Raw genomic sequence first — 25,377 nt, 5'->3', positions numbered from 1 at the left:
ATTGTGTATATAGTCATATTAAAAGTTAATTTCCTCAGTAAAACAATGGCAACATGTAAACATTTAAAATAAAGAAACAAATAGATTCAGATTCTAGTTTCACTTTTAACACAAATGTAAATGAGAACAAGGCATGAGTCTGTTATCTTGTTCTAATGATCTCTTGAGTAGCTAAGCGTATGATCTCATTGAAATCAAACTGAATATATTTTCTCCAGTATCTGCGGTCACGGCCGTATATTTGTGCTGGATAACATGGACTTCCTGTAGGAGGAAAGACGAGAGCAGAATATGCTGGTGAATTACTCTCAACAAAACATGACAGAGAGAAAATTATAAAATGAGAGATCACACACCGATGCCGTGGAATATTCTGGCTACAGCTCGTCCTGAGAACTTCTCATCGCTACGACTGGACAGGAAGCTCCTGATATCAGCACAGATCTGATCCTCCCAGTCCCTCATCTGAGAGAAAAAACAAACATCATAAGTCAGCATTCATATATAAACAGTGTTTATTCATAAAGCGTAATGGAGCAACATCAGGGTAATAAGAAATCACACCTTGCATTTGTTGAGAGCTTCCTCCTCATCGTCCTCTTCCTCCTGATAGTGTTTACTCAGGTCCAGATTTCTCCTCTTGTCAAAGTAATCTCGCAGCAGTTCCTTCAGTGACTGACTTCTGCTGTCGTCCAGATCATCCATACACAAACTGCAGTTACGATACGCAACACTGCACAAAAACACACACATAAAATAATCATTTTTAAAGGAACATATTCTACAGTTTGTAGCATTCATTTAGCTTTAGTGCAGTTTTCTATGATTTGAACCCTTAATTATTTCACAAAATAAAAGTTGAATCAGTGTGTCTGACCTGCGAAAGGCTTTGAAACCAGTTTTGAGCTGATATAGTTGTGTTCTCTCCTGTGCCATCACTCTGCTGTGCAGGAACGCACAAACCGCATCCAGTTCATCCGCCGTCAGGTCGCCATAAGAACGGAAGTAGAAGGACAGAGCCGAGAACTCCACGTGGATCCCACTCCGTCCTGTGCCTCCATACGGACCTGAGGAAACAACATCGCATAGCTTCACAATAGAATAGAATAGAACCAAATTAAAACGAACACATCAAAATATAATAGATAGAACAGAAAAATTTAATAGATCAGAATAGATTGAAAAGAAAAAACAGAACTGATCAAAATAAATAGAAAAGATCAGAACAGAAATAAAATAGAGCAGACAAAATAGAATAAAACAGAATAGAATTGACAGAACAAGATCAGAACAGAAGAGAACAAAACAGATCAGAATACAATAGATAAAATTAAATAAATAAAAAAACAGATCAAAATAGAATAGATCAGAATAGATAAAACAGAAATAAAAAAGAACAGACAAAATAGAACAGTTTAGAATAAAACAATAGAACAGATAGAACAAGATCAGAATCAAATAGAACAGAATAAACATATCAGAAAAGGATCAAACAGGTCAAAATACAACAAAAATAAAATAGAACAGAGTAGAATACAACAGGAAAAAACTGATCAAAATAGAATAGAAAAGATCAGAACTGAAATAAAATAGAGCAGACAAGACAGAATAAAACAATAGAATAAATAGAACAAGATCAGAACAGAAAAGAACAAAACAGATCAGAATACAATAGATAAAACAAAATAAAAAAAAGAGATCAAAATAGAATTGAAAAATTGAACAGATCACAATACAATTGGATAGATCAGAACAGAACAGTAAAATAGAACAGATCAAAGTACAGTAGAATAAAACAGATCAAAATAGAATAGAAGAGAATAGAACATATCTGAATAGAATAGATAGAACAGAAAAATTGAACAGATCAAAATAGAATAGATTGAACAGATTGAACAGAAGTAAAAAATAACAGACAAAATAGAACAGTTTAGAATAAAACAATAGAATAGACAGAACAAGATCAGAATCAAATAGAACAGAAAAATTAAATAGATCAGAATAGATTGAAAAGAAAAAACAGAACTGATCAAAATACAACAGAAATAAAATAGAGCAGACAAAATAGAATAAAACAGAATAGAATTGATGGAACAAGATCAGAACAGAAAAGAACAAAACAGATCAGAATACAATAGATAAAACAAAATAAAAAAAAACAGATCAAAATAGAATAGATCAGAATAGAACAGAAATAAAATAGAACAGTTTCGAATAAAACAATAGAACAGATAGAACAAGATCAGAATGAAATAGAACAGAATAAACATATCAGAAAAGGATCGAACAGGTCAAAATAAAACAGAATAGAATACAACAGGAAAAAACTGATCAAAATAGAATAGAAAAGATCGGAATACAATAGATAGAACAGAAAAAAAACAGAACTGATCAAAATACAATAGAAAAGATCAGAACTGAAATAAAATAGAGCACACAAAATAGAATAAAACAGAATAGAATAAACAGAACAAGATCAGAACAGAAAAGAACAAAACAGATCAGAATACAACAGATAAAACAAAATATAATAGAACAAAAGAACAACAGAATAAAACAGGGAAAAACAGATTAAAATACAATAGAACTGATCAGAATAGAATAGAACAGTAAATAGAATATATAAGAACAAATTAAAATAGAAAAGATAGAACTGAACAAAATAGAACAGATCAAAATAGAATAGAGCAGGAAAAAACAGAACATAAAACACAATATAAAAATAGAATAGAATAGAACAGATCAAAATAGAATAGAAGAGAATGAATGTATTGTTTATTTGTAAAATCTGGTCCACATTTCAGTTTATTCTGACCAAGAACCGCCCACTTAGAAGTGAAATGCGTCCAACTACTGTTTGCTTTTTGTGGATGATGTTTATGGGCGGGTAAATCGGATTTAACACTTAAGCTTACTTGCTACTAAGTGTCTCACACAAAACCCTTGAATATCTTTCAAAGATTTAATGCCACGCATGAACCTCAAAAACAAGGTGTAGTCTCACCTGCGTCTGAGCTCCACTGCAGTTGTCTTAGGCCTCTCTTCACCAGAGGAAGCTGCCAGCCCATAGTGTCCGCCAACTCCACCACGTCAAACTCCAGAGAGTCATACGACTCCACACGCTCACCTGTCATGCGTTTCCGCGCCAACGTCACGGCAATCGGTGGGCACCTAACAACATCCAAGACATCCACTGATGTATTTCTCATTAAAAACATCGAAGTCTACTTTAAAGACACAATGTGAGAGTGTAACATACAGTTTGGTGAGTTTGCGCAGTTGTTGTGGTCCGCCGTAGCACTGCAGCTTGCAGACGGACAGAGTCGGATGGAGAAGCTCCACCCACTGCTGAGGATGCAGCTCCAGGTAACACAACAGAGTTTCCACACCTAAAACACACACAAATAATAAACAGTGATGTTAAACCTCATAAAATCTAACATGCCTGATACCATAGTGGCTCTAGTATGTACACAAAAAAAATTAACTAATTTACATAAGCGTTCTCACTCTCTTCAGTGATGTCGAGAGATTCCACAGTCTCCTGCATGGGAATGGCTCTCTCATGCGTGTGACATGCACGCTGTACACACACGTTACTCATTATCAGACCACTGTCACTCTCCCCCTCTCTCTCTGCAGTAATGGACTGCTCCAGCTCCCCTTCTGCTGTCTGTGTTGGTTTGTTCTGCTCATGTGTAGTGTGTTTCTGTGGTGGTTGATGGTCTGTTAGTTGATGCTGATGTTGGTCGGTCTCCTCACAAACTTCCATCTCCAATAACTCACTGTCAGACACCTCCACCGCCTACAGGGGGCGACTTACACCTCAATCAAATCAACTCACAATTACATCTCAAGAACATACTTTTCTTCTTACTAATGCCACTTACAATAAAACTCTTTTCAAAAGCCACTTTAGAAGTCATATGGTATGTTTGTTATCAGAGTGCGTAAAAAGGAATATTCCAGGCTATTACGAAGTCAGACGTTTACATACACCTTAGCCAAATACATTTAAAATTCACAATTCCTGACATTTAATCATAGAAAACATTCCCTGTCTTATGTCAGTTTGGATCACTACTTTATTTTAAGAATGTGAAATGTCAGAATAATAGTAGAGAGAATGATTTATTTCAGCTTTTATTTCTTTCATCACATTCCCAGTGGGTCAGAAGTTTACATACACTTTGTTAGTATTTGGTAGCACTGCCTTTAAATTGTTTAACTTGGGTCAAACATTTGGGTAGCCTTCCACAAGCTTCTCACAATAAGTTGCTGGAATTTTGGCCCATTCCTCCAGACAGAACTGGTGTACCTGAGTCAGGTTTATAGGCCTCCTTGCTCGTACACACTTTTTCAGTTCTACCCAGAAAATCAGGGCTTTGTGATGGCCACTCCAGTACCTTGACTTTGTTGTCCTTAAGCCATTTTACCACAACTTTGGAGGTATGCTTGGGGTCATTGTCCATTTGGAAGACCCATTTGCAACCGAGCTTTAACTTCTTGGCTGATGTCTTGAGATGTTGCTTCAATATATCCACATAATTTTCCTTCCTCATGATGCCATCTATTTTGTGAAGTGCAGCAGTCCCTCCTGCAGCAATGCACCCCACAACATGATGCTGCCGCCCCCATGCTTCATGGTTGGGATGGTGATCTTCGGCTTGCAAGCCTCACCCTTTTTCCTCCAAACATAACAATGGTCATTATGGCCAAACAGTTAAATTTTTGTTTCATCAGACCAGAGGACGTTTCTCCAGAAAGTAAGATCTTTGTCCCCATGTGCACTTGCAAACTGTACTCTGGCTATTTATGGTGGTTTTGGAGCAGTGGCTTCTTCCTTGCTGAGCAACCTTTCAGGTTATGTCGATATAGGGCTCGTTTTCCTGTGGATATAGATACTTATTTACCTGTTTCTTTCAGCATCTTCACAAGGTCCTTTGCTGTTGTTCTGGGATTGATTTGCACTTTTTACACCAAACTACGTTCATCTCTAGGAGACAGAATGCATCTCCTTCTTGAGCGGTATGATGGCTGCGTGGTCCCATGGTGTTTATACTTGTGTACTATTGTTTGTACAGATGAACATGGTACCTTCAGGCGTTTGGAAATTGCTCCCAAGGATGAACCAGAGTTGTAGAGGTCCACAATTTTTTTTTTTGAGGTCTTGGCTGATTTCTTTTGATTTTCCCATGATGTCAAGCAAAGAGACACTGAGTTTGAAGGTAGGCCTTAAAATACATCCACAGGTACACCTCCAATTCAGTACACCTCATATCAGAAGCTAATTGGCTAATTGTCTAAAGGCTTGACATCATTTTCTGGAATTTTCCAAGCAGCTTAAAGGCACAGTTAACTTAGTGTATGTAAACTTCTGACCCACTGGAATTGTGATCTAGTCAGTTAAAAGTGAAACAATCTGTCTGTAAACAATTGTTGGAAAAATGACTTGTGTCATGCACAAATAGTTGTCCACGAATATCTCAGCTCTGTAGGTCCATACAATGCAGGTGAATGATGACCAGACCTTTGAAGCTCCAAAAAGCACCTAAAGGCAGCATAAAAGTATTCCATATGACTCCAGTGGTTAAATCCATGTCTTCTGAAGCGATGCAATCACTTTGGGTGAGAAACAGATCAATATTTAAGTCCTTTTTTACCATAAATCTCCACTTTCACTTTCAGAATGTTAAAGAATGTGAAAGTGGAGATTTATAGTAAAAAAAAGATTAAAATATTGATCTGTTTCTCAACCACACCTATCATATCGCTTCAGAAGACATGGATTAAACCACTGCAGTCATATGGATTACTTTTATGCTGCCTTTAAGATCTTTTCGGAGCTTAAAATGATCTGATCACCATTTGCTTGCATTGTATGGACCTACAGAGCTGAAATATTCTTCTCAAAATCTCCGTTTGTGTTCAGCAGAAGAAAGTCATACACATCTGGGATGGCACGAAAGTGAGTAAATGATGAGATTTTTGGGTAAACTATCCCATTAATATTAGCAGGAAAAAGTCAGAATTTATGTGAAAGGGTGTAAATGAACTCAAGAGTTACCTGTGCCAAGTCCTGCTGCTTCTGCTGAATCTGTCTGCATTTACAAGGAGGAAAAACCTTCTGTACCAGTTTCTTCACTGTATAATAATCCACTGTGTCTGCATAGATGTGCCTGCGCAGTTCATGCAGGTCTCCACCCTGAAATCAAAACATTACGGTCAGATATGGACTATAATATAACATGTATAACATACAACATAGTATATGCGCACTATATTATATTATGGAGCAGAACAGAATAGAACAGAACGGAATTAAATAGAAGGATACATGTGAACACACAGACCTCTGGATCTAGAAACAGGTGGCAGTGTGCTGGATGTCCGTCACGTCCCGCTCGGCCGATCTCCTGCACATAGCTCTCGAAACTCTTGGGCATGTTGTAGTGTATGATTCCACGCACGTCTGATTTGTCCAGCCCCATTCCAAAAGCCACGGTCGCCACCACCACACGCAGCTCACCACACATGAAGTTATTCTGCACTCGCCGCCTCTCTGACGCAGACAATCCAGCGTGATAAGCTTCCGCAATCCACTTCAGCGGCTTACGGATCTTCTTCCTGGCTGAGTTACAACGGAAGCACAAAATAAACACTTAAATTAAATCAACAGTCTCTATTTTTATGTGTGATATTTAGGGCTGGGTAATCTAAAAATTTTCAGTCTTTTTTAACGATATTTGCTCTATATCTCAATTAGAGGTAGACCGATATATCGGTTTACCGATAGTTGCATATTGGATTTACTGGTCATTTAAAAATACGAGTCCCTATTCTGGGCACGTTTATAGTTAAAAGTCCTGCATAATGCACCAAATCGTAATTTTTTTCCGGTCAATATTGGGATTTTGGTTGCACAGTAAACTGCATTTGGGATTTTATTCATTTATGACTCTTGTAGCCTCCGTGTTTGGGCGATATGTCTTAAAATATTATATTTCAATATTTTTCAGCCTATCTACAATATTCAATATATATCTCGATAATTATGTATTTGCTCTAAAATGGCTCAAAAGTGTTTTATTTTGGATTTTTCCCCTTTTTCTCCCAATTTGGAATGCCCAATTCCCAATGTGCTTTTAATTCCTCGTGGTCGTGTAGTGTTTCGCCTCAGTCCGGGTGGCAGAGGACGAATCCCAGCTGCCTCCGCGTCTGAGACCGTCAACCCGCACATCTTATCACGTGGCTTGTTGAGTCCGTTGCCACGGAGACATAGTGCGTGTTGAGGCTTCACGCCATCCACCGCGGCAACCACGCTCAACTCACCACGCGCCCCACCGAGAACGAACCATATTATAGCGACCACGAGGAGGTTACCCCATGTGACTCTACCCTCCCTAGCAACCGGTCCAATTTGGTTGCTTAGGAGACCTGGCTGGAGTCACTCAGCATGCCCTGGGATTCAAACTAGCGAGCGAGCGAACTCCAGGGGTGGTAGCCAGCCTATTTTACCACTGAGCTACCCAGGCCCCATTTTTTTTATTTTTTAATCAGAGGAACCATCATTTCATCCAAACAGCCATTGTAGCCAAGTAAATTAAATATTTTTAAGGCATTAAATAAAAATCTAGTAATTAGTTTTTCATTAAATAAACACAAGGGAGAATGAAATTCAATCATTTTCATTGATATGCACTTTATATTTATATTTCATACACAATAGTAGCTTAATAAAAAGCATTATTTACCTTCAAAGGTTTTTACTGTGCAAAGCTAGCAAGAGTTATTTTTGAAACCCCAGTTGAACATTGCATAATACTAAATTATTACTGTGGGACACGTCAGATTGATTATTATTATATAATGCTGAATTACCATTATTATTCTGATTATTAGATTTGCGTTATACAAAAGTAATATATTTCTGTCCTGTTTACTTCATCTTCACCTGTGGGCTTTTATTTTGACGAAAGTGCTGCAGTATTTTCTTCAACTTCACAAGGAGCGTTTATTTTGACACATGACTGTGTCTCATTTGGAATTATGCATCCTCCGGAGGTCGCATTTGTTGGCCGCATACGTGATCGAGGCTGTCTCGTTTCAGAAAAGCGAATAGGACACTTCGAATGCAGCCTTCGAATGTGACCTTCTTTCACGGGAATTCGGAGGATGCATGAGTTGTATCCTTCTTGGGAACTCACAACCCACAATTCTTTGCTTCAATGGAAATGTCTAAAAAAAACGCCAATTTGCCCGTAAATATGATGTTCAAACGCAAGGAATGTTAATTCCCAAGTTGAAGTACCTCAGTAGATGGATGCAGAGTATATAATATGTATAATTATATTAATATATAAAAAAAATCAATTATTAGACTAAAAGTACACCTGTAAAATCTATTTTCTTTTCTCTTTACATCATTATAGCTCTTCTAAAATGTACCTCGCGCTTGTTAAAGAGTGGCGTGCTGTCATAGCAACCGTGTTACGTTCCGTTTCCGTTTGTCCTACGAAGGCCGTCTCGTTTAAACGAGATTTGTTTAAAGGAGGACACTCGGTATACTGCGGCCCTCAAAGGACGCGTCCTACCTAGCACGCAGCCTTCCAAACAAGACACAGCCACAGAAAAGGCAATACTTTTTTTACACTCTTTGGAACGCGGAAGTAAACGTTTGCAGGGTAAACTTCGACAGCGGTGAATGGGAGACCACAGCAAATATTATTTTCACTTACCCATTTGCTCCAAGAACAAATGGAAAAATCCACTATTACATTTGAATGATTTTCCAGAAGAAAACAAAATAGAGAACGGTGGATTTAGACAGTCAGATTGGAGAAAATGCCAAATTTACTGTCACTTTCTAAGCAGCTGTAGTAATTTGTTTTTTAAAACTGATTCCAAGGTAATATAACACAAAGAATCATGTTATAAATGATCATATAAAAACGTTTGCTAGATATACACTGCTAAATAAGACGGAAACGCGTCATCACAGTCTATGTGTATTTGACCGTTCACAATGTTCCTCATTTCCTGAAACGCTGTAATCTCCTCCTTATCTGTTATTCTGTGCCGCGTTTGTAGATTTGTATAATAACTTGTAACTGTAACTAATGTTTGGAATTGCACGAATGTTTGAACCTGCATTCTTTGACTTCACAATGAACGTGAACTGATCTGAGATCGGTGCCATGCGCGTGCACACGGATCAGCCATCAGCACGTCACCGGTTTGTTCTGAATCACACACAGACCATGTTTATCTGTCTTTAAATCACAGCCTTTAGTGGATTAATAATCACATATGACCAACTTGTCATTTTGATATTATTTTAATTGTGCAGCCATGAAGGATCCTGAAATTAGTCTACTGATGCGCTCTTTATTAAACTTAATGGCCAAATGAAAGCACATTAAAATCATTGCGATATTCACAATATTGGTCAATTTTACATCGTCAGCAAAATTATCTCGACTATATCGTTAATATTCGATATATCGCCCAGGGATATATTTACCTACATATATACATTTCAAAATGACGGAAACAAATAGTTGAATCAGAGTTGAGAATAGATTCATTGAAACAGACGAAACTGATTCACAGGAATTAATTTAACTTACCCATCCTTAGTGCCATGTTTCTACTAAACCTCTAATCAGATACACTAGATCTATTAAGGCTTTCATTAACAGTTATGCATTATTTTTAAATTGCCTGCAAAATCATTCTGAATATTCCTATCATATCATTCCTAGTATGACAGTGAGGCATTTACCCAGAGCTTTCTTTTTCTTCCCCACAGGGTTTTCCTCCTCATCCTCTGGGGCTGGTTTCTTCGACTCTCTCAAGATCACCCCCTGCAGGCAGGTGCGCAGCAGTGCAGCGATGCGGGACGTCTCCTCTCGTCTGGTGCAGTACACGATAACCGACTCTAGAGCACCAAAGCGCGCTCCCTTCAGTAAAGACACCAGGGCCTGTAGAAGAACGCAATTCACACACAACATCACACATTTACAATAGATATGAAACATCCTGGCTAGTCAGTTTAACATTGTATGAATGATATTTTGATGTGTCAAATGTGTCAAGTTGCAGTGAAAAATATGCGTAAAAAAAAAAAAACATAAATAGACAGATATATCGGTTTTACCAATTAATCGGTGCCGATAGTTTTTTGGGGGTTTTTTTCACAGTGTTCCTCTCCAGTTAGAACGGCTTGATTCTACAGTAAAACAGCAGCCTCACTGATGTCTCGTGGGGATTTGCAGTGTTTAAATCTTTTACCACTGACAATATTCATTCATATTTTTATATTCACTTTTTTGAGTGTGTGACAGTTACAGAGAAAAATATGCACAAAAAAAAATAAAGGGAAAAAAGGGCAAATTAATTCTATTTTTATAAAGACTAAAAAAACATATTTGTCAAAATAATGCTAATTGGGGGCCTGGGTAGCTCAGCGAGTAAAGATGCCGACTACCACCCCTGGAGTTCACGAGTTCGAATCCAGGGCATGCTGAGAGACTCCAGCCAGGTCTCCTAAGCAACCAAATTGGCCCGGTTGCTAGGGAGGGTAGGGTCACATGGGGTAACTTCCTCATGGTCGCTATAATGTGGTTCGCTCTCGGTGGGGCGCGTGGTGAATTGCACGTGGATGCCGCGGAGAATAGCGTGAAGCCTCATATGTATCTGCGGTAACGCGCTCAACAAGCCACGTGATAAGATGCGTGAATTGACAGTCTCAGACGTGGAGGCAACTGAGATTCATCCTCCGCCACCCGGATTGAGGCGAGTCACTACGCCACCATGAGGACTTATAGCGCATTGGGAATTGGGCATTCCAAATTGGGGAGAAAAGGGGAGAAAAAAATAAAAAAATAAAAAATAAATAGTGCTGATTAGAGGTAGACCTATATATCGGTTTTACCGATTAATCGGTGCCGATAGTCGATCTTTGAACTATCGGTTATGAGCAAAAAATCAATGCCGATAGTTACCGATATCTCTTTTTTTTTTTCTCCATATTCCTCTGTGGCCGGCGCTGGTGGAGTCTACAGTTATATACAGTATAACAGCGGCCTCTAGAAATAATAAAAACATTCACTGACACCTCATGGGGATTTGCTACATCTAAATCCGTCATCACTGACAATATTCTAGAGGTTGACCGATATATCAGTTTTACCGATTAATCGATGCCAATAGTTGGAACTATCGGTTATCGGCATAGATTTTTGCTGATAACCGATAGTTCCAAAAGTTTGTTTTGTATTTTTTCTTCATGTTCCTCTACGGTTAGAACGGCTTGATTCTACAGTATAACAGCAGACTCACTGACGTCTTGTGGGGATTTGCTATAAATCGACTGTTAAATCTATCGGCCGATTAATCGGTTAACTGCCTTTTCCACCATCACTTATCGGTATCTGCAAAATCCACCATCGGTCAACCGCTACAATATTCATCCATATTTTTATCCTCACTTAAATGCATATTTTATTATTTTGTTTAGATAAGTGTACTCAATTGAAGCGATAGAATGCAAATAAAAATGCGACTATATAGAAATGTGCCTCGTCAGCACAGACATTGTATCTCCAAATATATCTTGAATAATAATAAACCTTATTCCTCATTAAACCTCATCTGGTGAAATATAAATATAAAGCTTGTTTATAATAAAAAGTCCCACGTCATGCACCAAATCTTAATTTTTTATTTGTTTATTATTATTAGGATTTTGGTTGAACAATAAACTGCATCTGGGATTTTATTCATTTTGGACTTTTGTAGCCTCCGTATCTGTGCCCGTTATAGTAATGAAAGATACAAACCTTTTTTAACATTCCACAAATCGATTTTATAGATCGGGTGATTAATCGGTTATCAGCCTTTTCCACCACCTTAGTTATCGGTATCGGTAAAGTCCACTATCTGTCGACTTCTAAAGCAGAATACAGATTCATGGCCAGTAAGAAAAATCAACGGCCTGTATATTGTCTCAACTGGCAATGAATTTTGTGCCCTGCATGCGACTCTTCTAAACACACCTGGTCTTTGTCTCTGTCCATAGACACAGACAGGTGCAGGTTGTGTGGGACAGCTGCAGAGCGGACAGCGATTCCGTCCTGATCACTGATGTTCAGATGACGGGCGATGTCCAGTGCCGTGGACAGAGTGGCTGTGGCAGTGAGACCCAGGAGACAACGCACACCCAACCGATCTCTGAGCACCTACACAGCACAACCACACATACAAAGTTAATTCAATCATGTCCTAATGATTTAATTAGCAGTTATACAAAGTAAAATACGAGATCCCAACCTTGCAGAGTCTCAGGTAACAGGGCCTGAAGTTGTGCGACCATTCAGACACACAGTGAGCCTCGTCAATACAGGCGAAGGCCACTGGGGGGAGCTGATCTGCAGGAGGGAGACAACCTGACCCCGAGTGACCTCCACCGACCAGAGCTTCAGGAGACAACAGCAGCACATGCACCTGACCGGCCTTCACCTACACACACAGATTTATCCATTAAAATCATTCTGTAAAACACACTTTATTTATAGTATATTATATATTATTTACCTTTTCAATAGCCGTCTCTCTCTGTTTCTGAGACATGTTTGAGTGGATACAGGCGGCTTTCAGCTTCGACGGGAGTCCAGAGAGCTACACAAACATTAAACAGTGTTACAACTGAATAAAAAACATTTCCTTTACTCAAATATCACCAAACATAATCATTGATCGCACCTGATCGTCCATTAGAGACACAAGAGGAGACACGACCAGCGTGATGCACTTTGACCTCTGAGCATACAGGTATGCAGGAAGCTGGTAGCACAAAGACTTTCCCATGCCGGTGGACAGCACAACCAGTGTGGACAGACCTAAATAAAAACAGCAAATCAAGCCGCAGTTTGAATCAGAGTATGGCATTTTCTTAGGCTTTGTTCACACTGAAAGTCAAAATCTGACTGTTAGGCCAACAAATGGCTCAAATTGGTTTGGTTGTCTGAGCTGCAAAAACCCATTCATAAGAGGTTTGAAAATCGAATTTTGGAAATCCATTTCTGACAGATGGCCAAAAACCGATATTTTAAAGCATCGTTTATAAGTCTGAACTGCAAACTGAATGTGGTTGAAGTAAAAAAAATAAAAATAAAAGATTTTTGGAAATTTGTTTCAGTCTGAACTGTCAGGTCAGAACTTTTCTGTGGTCTGGGTCCAAGGTCAGAAATTAATGGGTGCTCAGGGCAAAAATGCCACTGAAAGCGATAAAAATGCCCCCAAAATGAATTCCGTTAATATCGGATATATTTCCTAATATTATATTCTAAGCACAATACATATTATCACAAAATATGATTTAATTCTGATTTAAATGTAAAGGTAACAACTTTATTGAATTAATATATTAATAAATTTTTATTTTAAGAACAGCACATAGAGTTTTTCTACAATGCCCTCATTAAAGTCAGATCCAGCAGGCAAATATTGCCCTATAGTAAACCCTGTTCGGGTCATACAGTACTTGCAACAATAGATCATAAACACACAATTGTGTGACTTGACCTTTTTTTAACTTAAAAACATTTTACAACAGTTGAAATCCAGAAAAAGCCATCTACAATTTAAAATTGCGCACGATGTAAACAAAGCCTTAAAGTCCCAAAAATAAATCCTTACGAATCAGGAGCCCATTTGAGAGAGTCAGAAACATATCATCACTATTTTAAAGGAATGTTTCGGGTTCAATACAAGTTAAGCTCAATCGACAGCATTTGTGGCATATTGTTGATTACCACAAAAAATGTGTTTTGATTCGTCCCTCCTTTTCTTTAAAAAAGGCAAAAATCAAGGTTACAGTGAGACACTTACAATGGAAGTGAATGGGGCCAATTTTTGGATACACACTTATCCTTTATGTCTTGTGGCTATACTTTTGAAACAGTGAGTATTTTATCGTTTACGGATTGGTCCCATTGACTTCCTTTGTAAGGGTCTCACTGTAAAACAGATTTTTGCTTCTTTTTTGGGCTCCCACACCTGAAAGGATCCTCATGATGGCCGTCTCTTGACCAGGCCTGAAGGATTTATAACCGAAGTCCCGCAGAGCTTCATACACCTCTGGAGGCACATCTGTGGGAAATATAGGTAAAAAAATTATAATAAATGATGATTTATACAGGTTGTGCTGTGTAAAGCTTTTACCCGACAATAACAGTCCATATAACGTACCTTGAACTTTCCCATCATCCTTTACTTTGTAAAGTGGCTCCATGGGTGGAGGAGGGGCAGGCTGCTCGTAGTCGGGTCTGATTATGTTGAGCAGTATCTCCGCCTCCTGCCCCTCCTTCTCAGATGTGTCCCCGCCCACAGGGGGAGGTGCCACTGGAGGGAAATACACAGACACAGATTTTTAGTACTTAAAGGATCGTTGAATCCCTAACCATACGTGTGAGCAATAGTAATAGTCGTGATGTTTGCCCTTAACAAATGATAGTATATGAATGCATATATATACCCACCAAACGGCTCTGACCGCAGAGTTCCTGTCGCCCGGGCGACTTCCTCCAGAGTGGGCAGATCAAACTCCTCCTCCTCTTCTGCTGGGGTGTCCTGTTGTTCTGCAGAACTCACGGCAGGAGCTGAAACCCAACCCAAATCTAGGTTATCATTAACATAATCAAATATTCATGAGAGCCCGTGCCACCCCTCACCTCTTCCTCGACAGTCTCGAGCCCAGTGACCTGTACCGCCACACTTGTAGCAGGTGTCGCCTTGACGATTGAAGCCGCCGAACCGCCCTCTGCCCCGCCCAAACCCACCTCCGAACCGCTCGCCCTTCAGCTGGAACTTCTGCATGTACATCTGTAATTGCAAAAACATCAACAAAACTATCACACAATAATTGTACAGAAGAATTGTAAATGTACAATAATTATAAAGCTGGTAGTTTCAGCTCTAAAATCTGATTGGATGAGCCACTTTTAAAACTAATGTAAAATAGCAGATAAACACACATCTGTGCAACACATCTCAACTGAATTCTATACTAGTGTCGTTTAGCGATGCACCAATTTGAACATTTATGGCCGCTACTGATACTGATATTAACAAAAAAAAAAAAAAAAACTACAGGCCGATAATGATAATTATCAACAATATTTAGCAACTAACTATTTTGTCATCAGATCAGTGTTTTACTCAGGAATGCTTAATTTAAAAAGAGGTACAAAAGCTTTTTCACTGTTCTAATAATTAATAATTTGCACTGATCTGTTGCTCACATGACAAGTCAAAATTTTAAAGAGACCCACAGTGAAAGAAAAATGACTAAATATGACATGATGATTGATATGAAAAAAGGTTATTTTATACTTCTAAAACATTTTTGCGCTTCTGTTTTTGCCATTTAAAATGCAGCCTTTTAAGGTTTCGTTATCACACAAGGCCATATTGCAATTTCAAACTTAATTCAATTAATCATGCAGCATTAATGGATATCATACTGATGTCTCAGAAATCAAAGTCTGCTGGTTTTAAAGTACGTGCCGCTTCCAAAACTGTCACAACCATTTATGGGTTTTTTTCTGCACTAACGTGACAACGAGACAGAATAAAAATTAAATATTAAATGTTCTTAGGAATGGCATCCCTTCTACATATTGTGGCTATTATTGTTTCTGGATTGTGCTTTTGAATTCACAGAGTTTTTACAAAGTGTGTTACTAATTAATTATAAATTAACCATCAGTTTTTCATATCTGCGTTTTCATGCTTATTACCGATATGCCGATGGTTTTAATTTGGTCAGTAGTTGGTCGATAATTATTGGTGGCCGATACATCCCTAGTGTTGCTATAAGTTGTTACAGACAACCATAAACAGTCTGAAGTACTATAATAAACTATATTACCTGTTTAAATATGCAGAAGTGTGATGAGATTTGAGATATATGGCGGAAACAAAGATTTTCAGTGAATAGCTCAGTCTGTTCCTCACACAAAGCTTGTATGACTACAGAAGACTTGGAATATAGCACACAAGATGTATGGACTACTATTTTTTTTATATTGTTACATTTTCATTGTATGCAAAAGAGAAGTGAGTACATGTTAAACTTCTCCTTTTGTGTTCCACGGAAGAAATCATGTGTGTTTGATAAAGGAACATAATTTCCATTTTTGGGTGAACTGTTCCTTTAAAGTCTTTCAGATGATCTACTCACCTGTTTTCTCATTGCGGCACCTCTTAAAGCAAATCCTTTGACATGAGACTTCTTTTTCAGATTGATTTTCACAAAATTTCCATCCGCGTTTTTGGTGGACCTGGTTGAAGACGTGGAGGATAGGTAAAACGGTAAAGAATGAGACTTATTATTGTCGTTACTGAAAAAATACGTTTTATAGAAATAAATGCACAGGTTTTCTGTCTGTTTGTGGGGCTCACCTGACCCTGACGGTGTTCCTCACTTGAGATTTAGCAGCTCTGACCTCTTCCTCATCCACCTCTCCCAGCAGATTCTCCTGAGCAATCACCGGTTTCTTGGTTTTCTTTTCATCCCTAATATCCTCCAGCTCTTTCTCCTCAGCTTTTGCTTTCTTCTTCCCTCGTTTTTTGGGTTGATCTTCCCCAGCTGCCTCACCTTTCTTAGTTCTCCTTCTTTTTTTTACAACTTCATCCTTCTCATCAGATTCATCCCCCTCATCCTCAGTGACTCTTTGTCTTTTTCGACTGTTTTTCTTTTCACTCTCGGCCTTTGGGATTTCAGCAGAATCTTGACCTTTTTTGACCTTTGGATTGCGTTTCTTGGTGTGGGGAGCATCACTGGCCTCCTCGGAACCTATCTCAGCATCTCCCATTGGGCTCACCCCATTTCTGTAATTTACCCGTTCACCATCAGGCCCCAGGGAGCCAGGTTCAATATCCAGCCCAACAGTGCCTCCTACTGGGGACTTTACTGGATCTTTCCGTGATTCACCCAATGAAGTTTTTAGACCTGTTTGACCTTCATTTGACACCGTTTTGTTTATAAAACTAGGCTGTAAAACACTTTCGTTTTCCGTTGGCTCGGAATTCCCAGCGATGGGTTTCCGAGGTTCCTCCACCTCATCGAAGACCTGGCAGCGTGCCAACCAGCCCCTATCCACGGAAGAAAGCCTCTTGGTCATGGACTGCTTCAGGAACTGGAGTTTCTCCACGCTCCTGTGTGCGGATCCCAAGGCTGGAGACCAGGATTTGGAGGGTGTGACGGAAGGGAATAGATCCAGTGGCTCATCCTTCAATTCTGTACTGGCCGTCTGCACAGGTGGAGATAGGGTTGGGTCTGGGCACGTGTTTGCAGGCTTTGGTGTGTGGGTCTCTATACTTGTTGGTGTTGTGCTGGAGTCCGGGGTGTCCTTCAATGGTTTGCTTGGTGTTCGACGAGGGGTCACTGCTTTCTTCAAAGAAAATGACCTTTCCTAGAGTTTTGCAGAAATAATAAGAAGACCAATACTGTTGTTGTACCGTTACATTTATCTAGTAGTCAGGTTACCAAATGACACTACTTACACATTTTCTGAAGAAAATGTGAGTGGTGCTAGCACATCAAAAAACTTCACACCATGATGCTAGGGTGTTATGGGGGATGGCTATGGCATCTATGTCTATAGTTTTGTTTTGTTTTTTCTCTGTGTTCCTCAGTGGCCGGCGCTGGAGGATTCTACACTTAGAACAACTTGGTTCAACAATATAACAGCGGCCTCTAGAAATGAAATAAAAACAATGCCTAAATCTGTCATCATTGACAATATTCGTCCATATATAGGCTATATGAAGCTTAATTTGGTAAATACTTGCATATAGAGCATTTTAACAGAGCCAAGTTTACCTTACTTCAAAATAAGAGTCCCCGGTGTGTTTCGGGCTCGTTTATAGCACCAAATCTTCATTTTTTCCTGATTATTACTGAGATTTTGGTTGAACAATAAACATTTGGGATGTTATACATTTTTGACTCTGTAGCCTCTTTGCTCATTATAGTAAGGAAAGACTAAGATTTTTTTTTTACATTCTATAAATCGATTTTAAAAATAGGGGTGCACCGATCGATCAGCCACTGATCTAAATCGTCCGATCTTCACCTAAATCTGTGCCTAGAATCAGGGCTGATCTTTTTTGCAGCATGCAGGGAATAACACATACACTGCTACTCTAATGAATGAGTGCTTGCTCAGCCATTGAAGGATGACGATGTGGATATATATTTCTTATTTTTGAACGAATCTCTGCTGTGTGTGATGCTCTCATTGTTTGCACTGGTTGCCAGTGTGTCACAATGACCTTTGATAGTGACAATAACACTATTCATATATTGTTATCAATACAAATAAATGTTAGCAATTCACAAATAATGTAATTTTACTGTGTGGGGCATAAGCATATAACTGCAGCTTATAACTTGCAAAACAATTGGTGATTGGTATCGACCTCAAATTTCCTGATCGGTGCGCCACTATTTAAAAACTATCGGCCGAAAAATCGGTTTCTGCCTTTTCCACAACCTTAATTATTGGTATCGGCAAAATCCACTATCGGTCAACTTCTAGTTTGTTCAAACCCGTTCCCTTAAGAATGAGCAATAGTAGGGGGCTTGGGAAGCTCAGAGAGTGACTACCACACCTGGAGTCGCGAGTTCGAATCCAGGGCGTTCTGAGTGACTCCAGCCAGGTCTCCTAAGCAACCAAATTGGCCCGGTTGCTAGGGAGGGTAGAGTCACATGGGGTAACCTCCTTGTGGTCGCTATAATGTGGTTCACTCTCGGTAGTGTGCGTGGTGAGTTGTGGGTGGATGCCGCGGAGAATAGCGTGAAGCCTCCTATGTATCTGCGGTAACGCGCTCAACAAGCCACGTGATAAGATGCGCGAATTGACAGTCTCAGACGTGGAGGCAACTGAGATTCGTCCTCCGCCACCTGGATTGAGGCGAGTCACTACGCCACCATGAGGACTTAGAGCGCATTGGGAATTAAGCATTCCAAATTGGGGAGAAAAAAAATAGAATGAGCAATAGCAATAGTTTATATGTTTGTCTTAGCAAACACCACTAATGAGCAAAGTAATAAAGATCAGTTACATTTATAAAGCACTTTGGTTGCACACAGATGGTCATTTATTATCCTCTATAATAACATATAACGTTATATTTACCTTTGACAAAGACCCAAGATTGTTCTTCAGCTTCATGCCAAAGTATTGGGCAGAAGCTTTCAATGTCTCTTTATCATCTGATGTCAGTTTTGGAACAGCAGCTGGAAGACTCTTTCGATTTAGGTGAGATCCCCAGCACCCCGAGTCCTTTAAACGGTAAAACATATACATTTCTGGCTCTACACACATGAAAGGTTACAATCTAAAGAAGGCTGACAAATGTTGAATCATCTGCTCACAGTTGTTGATGTCGTGCGAGCCTCCTGCACTGTGCCATGTCTTTCTTTTGCTTCTTTAAGTGATTTGTATTCTTTATAGAGTTCTGAAAGCAAGTGAAAAAACAGGATTCATTTAGAGAAACATTTAATCTTTTTAAATAATTAATGAAATGAAAAACACAGCACATATACTTACGTCTCGTCTCCTCTGGAGCTTTATCAATGTCATCCTTTAAAAGAAAAGTTATTTATGTGCATTAATAATGATTTAAAACACACTGTCAATACACCTAAACAGATATGATATTTCATTATGCTATTTTAACATATATTTACAGCATATAACACTTATATTATTTTATCATTCTACTGCAAGGAGCATTTTGAGATCATGTATATTAATATAACGTAAACAAAACAGAATATAATACCTTATTTGGTTTCCTGTTGTTTGTTTGGAAGAAAGACTGCTCCCATTTCTTCAAGAGGATTTTAACGTCATTGTATCGATCCATTTAATCAGTTTATCCGTCAAATACGTTATAAAATTAAAAACACACACACACAGCTGTCTGAGAAACAGCTCGACGTGTACATTAGACTCGCTATATGAGATGATAAACCCAAATCATGTGTATTAAACAGAGATATATATGAATATTTATCATATAAAAAGAGAAACGTGTGTTGATCACTCAGCGCGCCAAATGTCAAACCAACAATGACAACAATTGATCACTTCCGTTTCGGAGAATTTCACAATAAGAGTCCTCAACAAAAAGTCAAATTGCGAAATTCATTTTATTCCAAAATTACAAATTAAAAGATTGGATTCAGATTATATTATATATAAGTATGAATACAAATAAGTAAACATTCTTCCTCTTACAATACACTAGGTTTGTTAACAAGCTTAAGAATAAATCATATTTACTAACCCCAGTGTTGGGTGTAAGTAATTAATTACTGTAAATTACTTTTTCATTGAAAAAAGTAAAGTACGGGATTATTCTTAATTTTTCAGTAATTTAATTACAGTTACTTCTGATGTAATTGCGTTAAATACTTTATAGACTATAGAACAATTCTATATAAAACAAAGTGAATTTAAAATCGAAATTTGACGTCTAATGTTAAAATATATGTTTTCTAATTTAACGCTGCCCCTTTAAATTCTTTGGCCAGCTTATGAATAATTTATTTGATTTTATATTATTTATTTGAAAGTATTAAAAGAACAGTTTCATGTCTGTCCTTGTATTTTCATTTGGCCGGGGTTGATCAGGGTTTTAGAAAGTAATTAGTAATAAGTAATGCAATTACTTTTCAGACAGAGTAATTAGTACTTTTTTTAGAGTAACACAAAACATACTGTGGTGGTACTATGGTAGAGTAATGATATCAGATGATAAAACCATGGTACTTTGATATATGGGTCAATGACGTGACAAATTTTTTTTTATTTATTTATTTTTATTTTTTTGTACACGTCTAGTAATATATTATTCAAAAATACATAAAAAATGCAATTCACACAAAACAATTACTTGAATAACCCTCTTCTGTGATGATTTTATTTTATTTATTTATTTTTTTCAATTACAGAGTTCAAAGTCATTTATATTTTCTTTTCTGGGGCTTAAAGTAAAAAAAAAATGTCATGCGGTGTAACCGTCCGGAGACAGTAAAAAAGAAATCAGTCTCATTAAAACCTGAAATTCTTGTAAAATAAAATAATAAAATGTTTTTGGCATGAGTTGTGCTGAATAATCAGAAATTAAACAGTGAAACAATTTTATTTTTAAATATGATTAATATTTGAAAAAACTTCGTCCACCAAATCAAAGTCATGTGGTGCAACCAACATGAGTGTTACATTTTAAAAACAAATAATTATTTTGTCATATCATTACATATCAATAGTTTGACATTTTTATGAATGGGCACATTTGGATCAGGTCATTTGGTGAAACCATGAGAAAACTTGACTTTAAAATGCAAGAAATAAAAAAATAAAAAAATAAAAAATATTTTTCACCTTTATTTTAACCTTTCAAACTTACGTTTAAGTTGGGTACACTCTCATGTATTCAAGGTGCAAGGAAATTATATTAATACCTTTTACTTCATGGTTACCCCACATGACATTAATGCTATAAATGTTTTTCAAAAATGTGTTAAAACAACATTAACTTAAAGATTACGTGTCAAACTTGATACATGTGTTCTAAACTATATATTTAAAATATTTATTATTTTTATCATCTCAGACAACCTTATTTGTCAATGACCCATATGCCACTATAGTGAATGATTACCATATTCATATACAATGGTATTTACATAATAAAAAATGAGCCTTCCATGGGCATGCAATGCTTTATTTCCATACAGTGATCAAATGTTGCTTTTGCTTTTATAACAGGCCACATGATAGCTTCTGCCCATAGACACCACCCGTACAATGTACCCTGAGGACATAAACAAACATAAGCACTGTTTCAGACAACTGTTTCCAAGGGCTATATATGAGCTTCAATTTGATGCCTTTAAATATGAAACACTGTGTAAACCTATGGAAATGACCTCAGAGGGAAGGATGAGTTGTCCACACAATGCACAGATTTAAAACCAGTGTGAGAAATATTGTGTTAGTTCAAACAAACATTCAAGAATCACTGGAAATCAAAGGAATGAGTGAATGCGATTACGGTGGGAATGTTCCTATCTTATAGATGATACAAACAAGACTATAACGAGCTATAACGTTCATATAAATAACATAACTTTGATAACTTGATGTTGGAGGAATTTGATAAGAAATGTCTGTGTGTTTTCACCTGTGGTGATCTTTTAAACAATATACTTTGTTTTGTGCGTCGACACGGAACGTTTTTCCCTCGAGCTTCTCATTACATCACAATGGAAACAGTCGGGATGGAATGACTTCCCCAACGCTTGGAGAACCAACAGTACACAAGGTCAGAGGTCATCTAGATAAGAGTGCTAATGAAATGTGAGTAAACCACTGAAAAAATTATATGAAGGCTGACCATATCTGTGATTAAGTATCCACAGAAAGTGCAGACCTCTGCAAAGTGCTTGACGCTGGAATACTATAAAAGATGAATAATCAATTATTAATATTTGACTGTTGTAAATTGCAAAAACTACAGTATGTGTTTAGCGCAATAAATAATGAATAAACACACCAACCAAATAATCTTCCTCACAGTACACACTTCCAGAAAAGTTATAAAATGGCTTTCGTCAGAAATATGCCAGAAAATATGCACGAGTTGACTGAAACATCTTCAGTTTCGTGACGTGTGTGCGTAAGTTTGCATGTAAATGCATACAAAGTTAAATGTCGAATGTTAATACAAGTAAGAAATATCCTTAAACAAAGTACTGTGATGATACTGATACTGTCATATTATTTGTGATCTACTCAACAAAATTGTGTTTCTCTTCTAATATCGTTTTATTTGCTTCCGATTAATGACATTTTCTAAAATGTGCACTCTACTAGATTAAATTATGTAGGTTGAGTGTGAACCAATCAAGTATGTTCAACAACAGCACAAAAATGATTTTTGCTGCTTCTTCAGTTCACTTAATTAAAATTAGCTATTGCAACATAATTCTTGAGCACTTAAATATAATTGCAGTCACTCTACTTCATTTTATTTTTAAATGAAAGTTTACTTAATCCTTTTGTGTTGGGACGATATACGAATACTTTTTGTTGACAACTGAAACTGGGCAGGGGATTTGTAGTTCCCAGATGAGTTTTGAGCAAGATGAGAAAAGTAGGAGACTTGATAGTGTTTAGTGTTTAATGTTTAGTTATTTTGGGATTTAGAACTAATTCTGTTACAACGGGTTACCACTGTGGTGAAAAGTGCTTTTGCTAATGTTGAGGACGGGTGCTCAATAAAATATGTGTATGTTGCGTTACTCAAGGAGCAATTGCTACTTAGCATTTAGCATGCTAATGTATGCTTTTGCTAGATTAAAATTAGTTTACTAATCTAACTTTATAAAACAAATCATTAAAGGGATAGATCACCCCAAACTGAAAATTATCTCATCATTTACTCACCCTCATACCAGATGTTTATGACTTTCTTTCTTCTGCTGAACACAAAGAATTTTAGAAGAATATCTCAGCTCTGTAGGTCCATGCAATGCAAGAGAATGGTGACCAGAACTGTGAAGCTCCAAAAAGCACATAAAGGCAGCATAAAAGTAATCCATATGACTCCAGTGTTTAAATCCATATCTTCTAAAGAAATATGATAGGTGTGGGTGAGAAACAGATCAGTCCTTTTTTAACTATAAATCTCCACTTTCACTTTCACTTCCACATTCTTCTTTTGTTTTTGGCGATTTGCATTCTTCGTGCATATCGCCACCTACTGGGCAGGGAGGAGAATTTATAGTAAAAAAGGACTTAAATATTGCTCTGTTTCTACCCCACACCTATCATATCACTTCAGAAGACATGGATTAAACCACTGGAGTCAAATGGATTACTTTTATGCTGCCTTTATGTGCTTTTTGGAGCTTCAAAGTTCATGCCACCACTCACTTGTATTATATGGACCTACAAAGCTGAAATATTCTTCTAAAAATCTTAATTTGTGTTCTGCAGAAGAAAGTTATACACATCTGGGATGGCATGAGGGTGAGTAAATGATGAGAGAATTTTCATTTTTGGGTGAACTATCGCTTTAATGTGACAAAAATATTGTGTTAAGCTGAAGAAATGAATCATGTTAGGAACACATATAAAATCACCTTGAAGTTATGTTGAATATGTTGAAATGACGTGAACAAATTCAGTTTTTTTGATGATGAATCAATGAGCTACACCCAGATGAAAAAATATGTGGAGGTAATGCTATACAGTAATTAACAGAAATTACAGTGAGGGAACACATTAGCTGATTAAACAATTTTGGTTTATAATTTTGGTAAAATGGCACTTCATTTCAGGAAATGTGTCTTAGCTGTTGGGAAAAACTTTGCATGTATGATGATGAATAATTGTGATGATTGCACATACTGTAGTGCTGCAAAGAGATTATTTGTTTATTTATTTTCTCAAAAAAAAAAAAAAAAGCAATAAGATCATCTGATGTGAAATTTTTGTGAAAATACACTAATTATTTATTGTTTTGAGAAACATGTCTTTCTTTTGGAGAATGACATAATGGTGTTGGATGTTTTGATTGTAGAGTGGATCTTAATGTGCAAGTCAATAAATACTAAAAGCAGTTATTTTAGAGCTTCTTCCTGTATGCCGTCAAAATCTGTAACCACAGGGCTCATTTACGAGACAAAAGTCCATTAATGGGATGATTTTCTATTCGGACACTTTAATGTACAGTCAGTTGCTCCTCCCTTTGTGAAAGAAATGTTTTTCAATAATGTATTTCCTGCAGTCACAAAATTTCATAGCTGCGATGGCAATGTATTCATGATAGTCAAGTAGAAATGTGTGGCAGGAGACATAAGAAATAAACAGTATGAAAGTATGATACCTGTTGGATGAGTTATCATCTATTGTGCTTGGTGACTTTTCACTTCTTAAAGTGCTGTAAGTGTCTTCAGGCTGTTGATATTGAAATGCCTGGAATGCTCTTTGTGTGGACTCATTACATGAAAACACAAATACACGTACAGTAGTAAGTGCAAAGCATTTGCATACAAAGACAGGACACATATTTTTAACAGAGGATACAACAAAACAATATTACAATATCAGGTAAAATAAATAAATAAATATATATAAATATAAAATATATTATTTATTAATAAATAAAAGGCAAACTCCATTTTAATCACATTCTATCCTATTTATTTTTTCATTAAATTATAATTAAAATAAAAAATACACACTACAAATAGTCCAAATGGAGTCATTAAACATTTATAAAAATCAA

General features: G+C 37.3%; 1 protein-coding gene across 2 annotated transcripts; it reads right to left on the bottom strand.

Moving 5' to 3' along the window:
* Positions 1-20,142, bottom strand: recql4 (RecQ helicase-like 4). Of its 2 annotated transcripts, none has more exons than XM_051671644.1 (24): positions 19,858-20,142; positions 19,623-19,656; positions 19,448-19,530; positions 19,209-19,355; positions 16,468-17,480; positions 16,247-16,346; positions 14,736-14,886; positions 14,544-14,681; positions 14,254-14,406; positions 14,062-14,154; positions 12,766-12,902; positions 12,598-12,681; positions 12,334-12,522; positions 12,060-12,242; positions 9,785-9,983; positions 6,354-6,631; positions 6,068-6,205; positions 3,511-3,805; positions 3,260-3,389; positions 3,005-3,171; positions 878-1,067; positions 565-733; positions 357-465; positions 1-264 (listed from the first exon to the last, which is right to left on the bottom strand). In XM_051671644.1, the coding sequence occupies exons 1-24, from the start codon at positions 19,939-19,941 to the stop codon at positions 143-145; spliced, it is 4,386 nt and encodes a 1,461-aa protein (XP_051527604.1). In that variant the 5' UTR covers positions 19,942-20,142; the 3' UTR covers positions 1-142. The 2 variants fall into 2 exon arrangements, with proteins under 2 accessions (XP_051527604.1, XP_051527605.1); XM_051671645.1 differs by having other exon boundaries at positions 14,544-14,663.
* Between the last annotated feature and the right edge of the window lie 5,235 nt (positions 20,143-25,377).

This window comes from Myxocyprinus asiaticus, chromosome 34 (genome assembly GCF_019703515.2).
Source record: "Myxocyprinus asiaticus isolate MX2 ecotype Aquarium Trade chromosome 34, UBuf_Myxa_2, whole genome shotgun sequence".
NCBI lineage: Eukaryota > Metazoa > Chordata > Actinopteri > Cypriniformes > Catostomidae > Myxocyprinus > Myxocyprinus asiaticus.
This window is presented reverse-complemented; position numbering and strand designations above follow the sequence as displayed.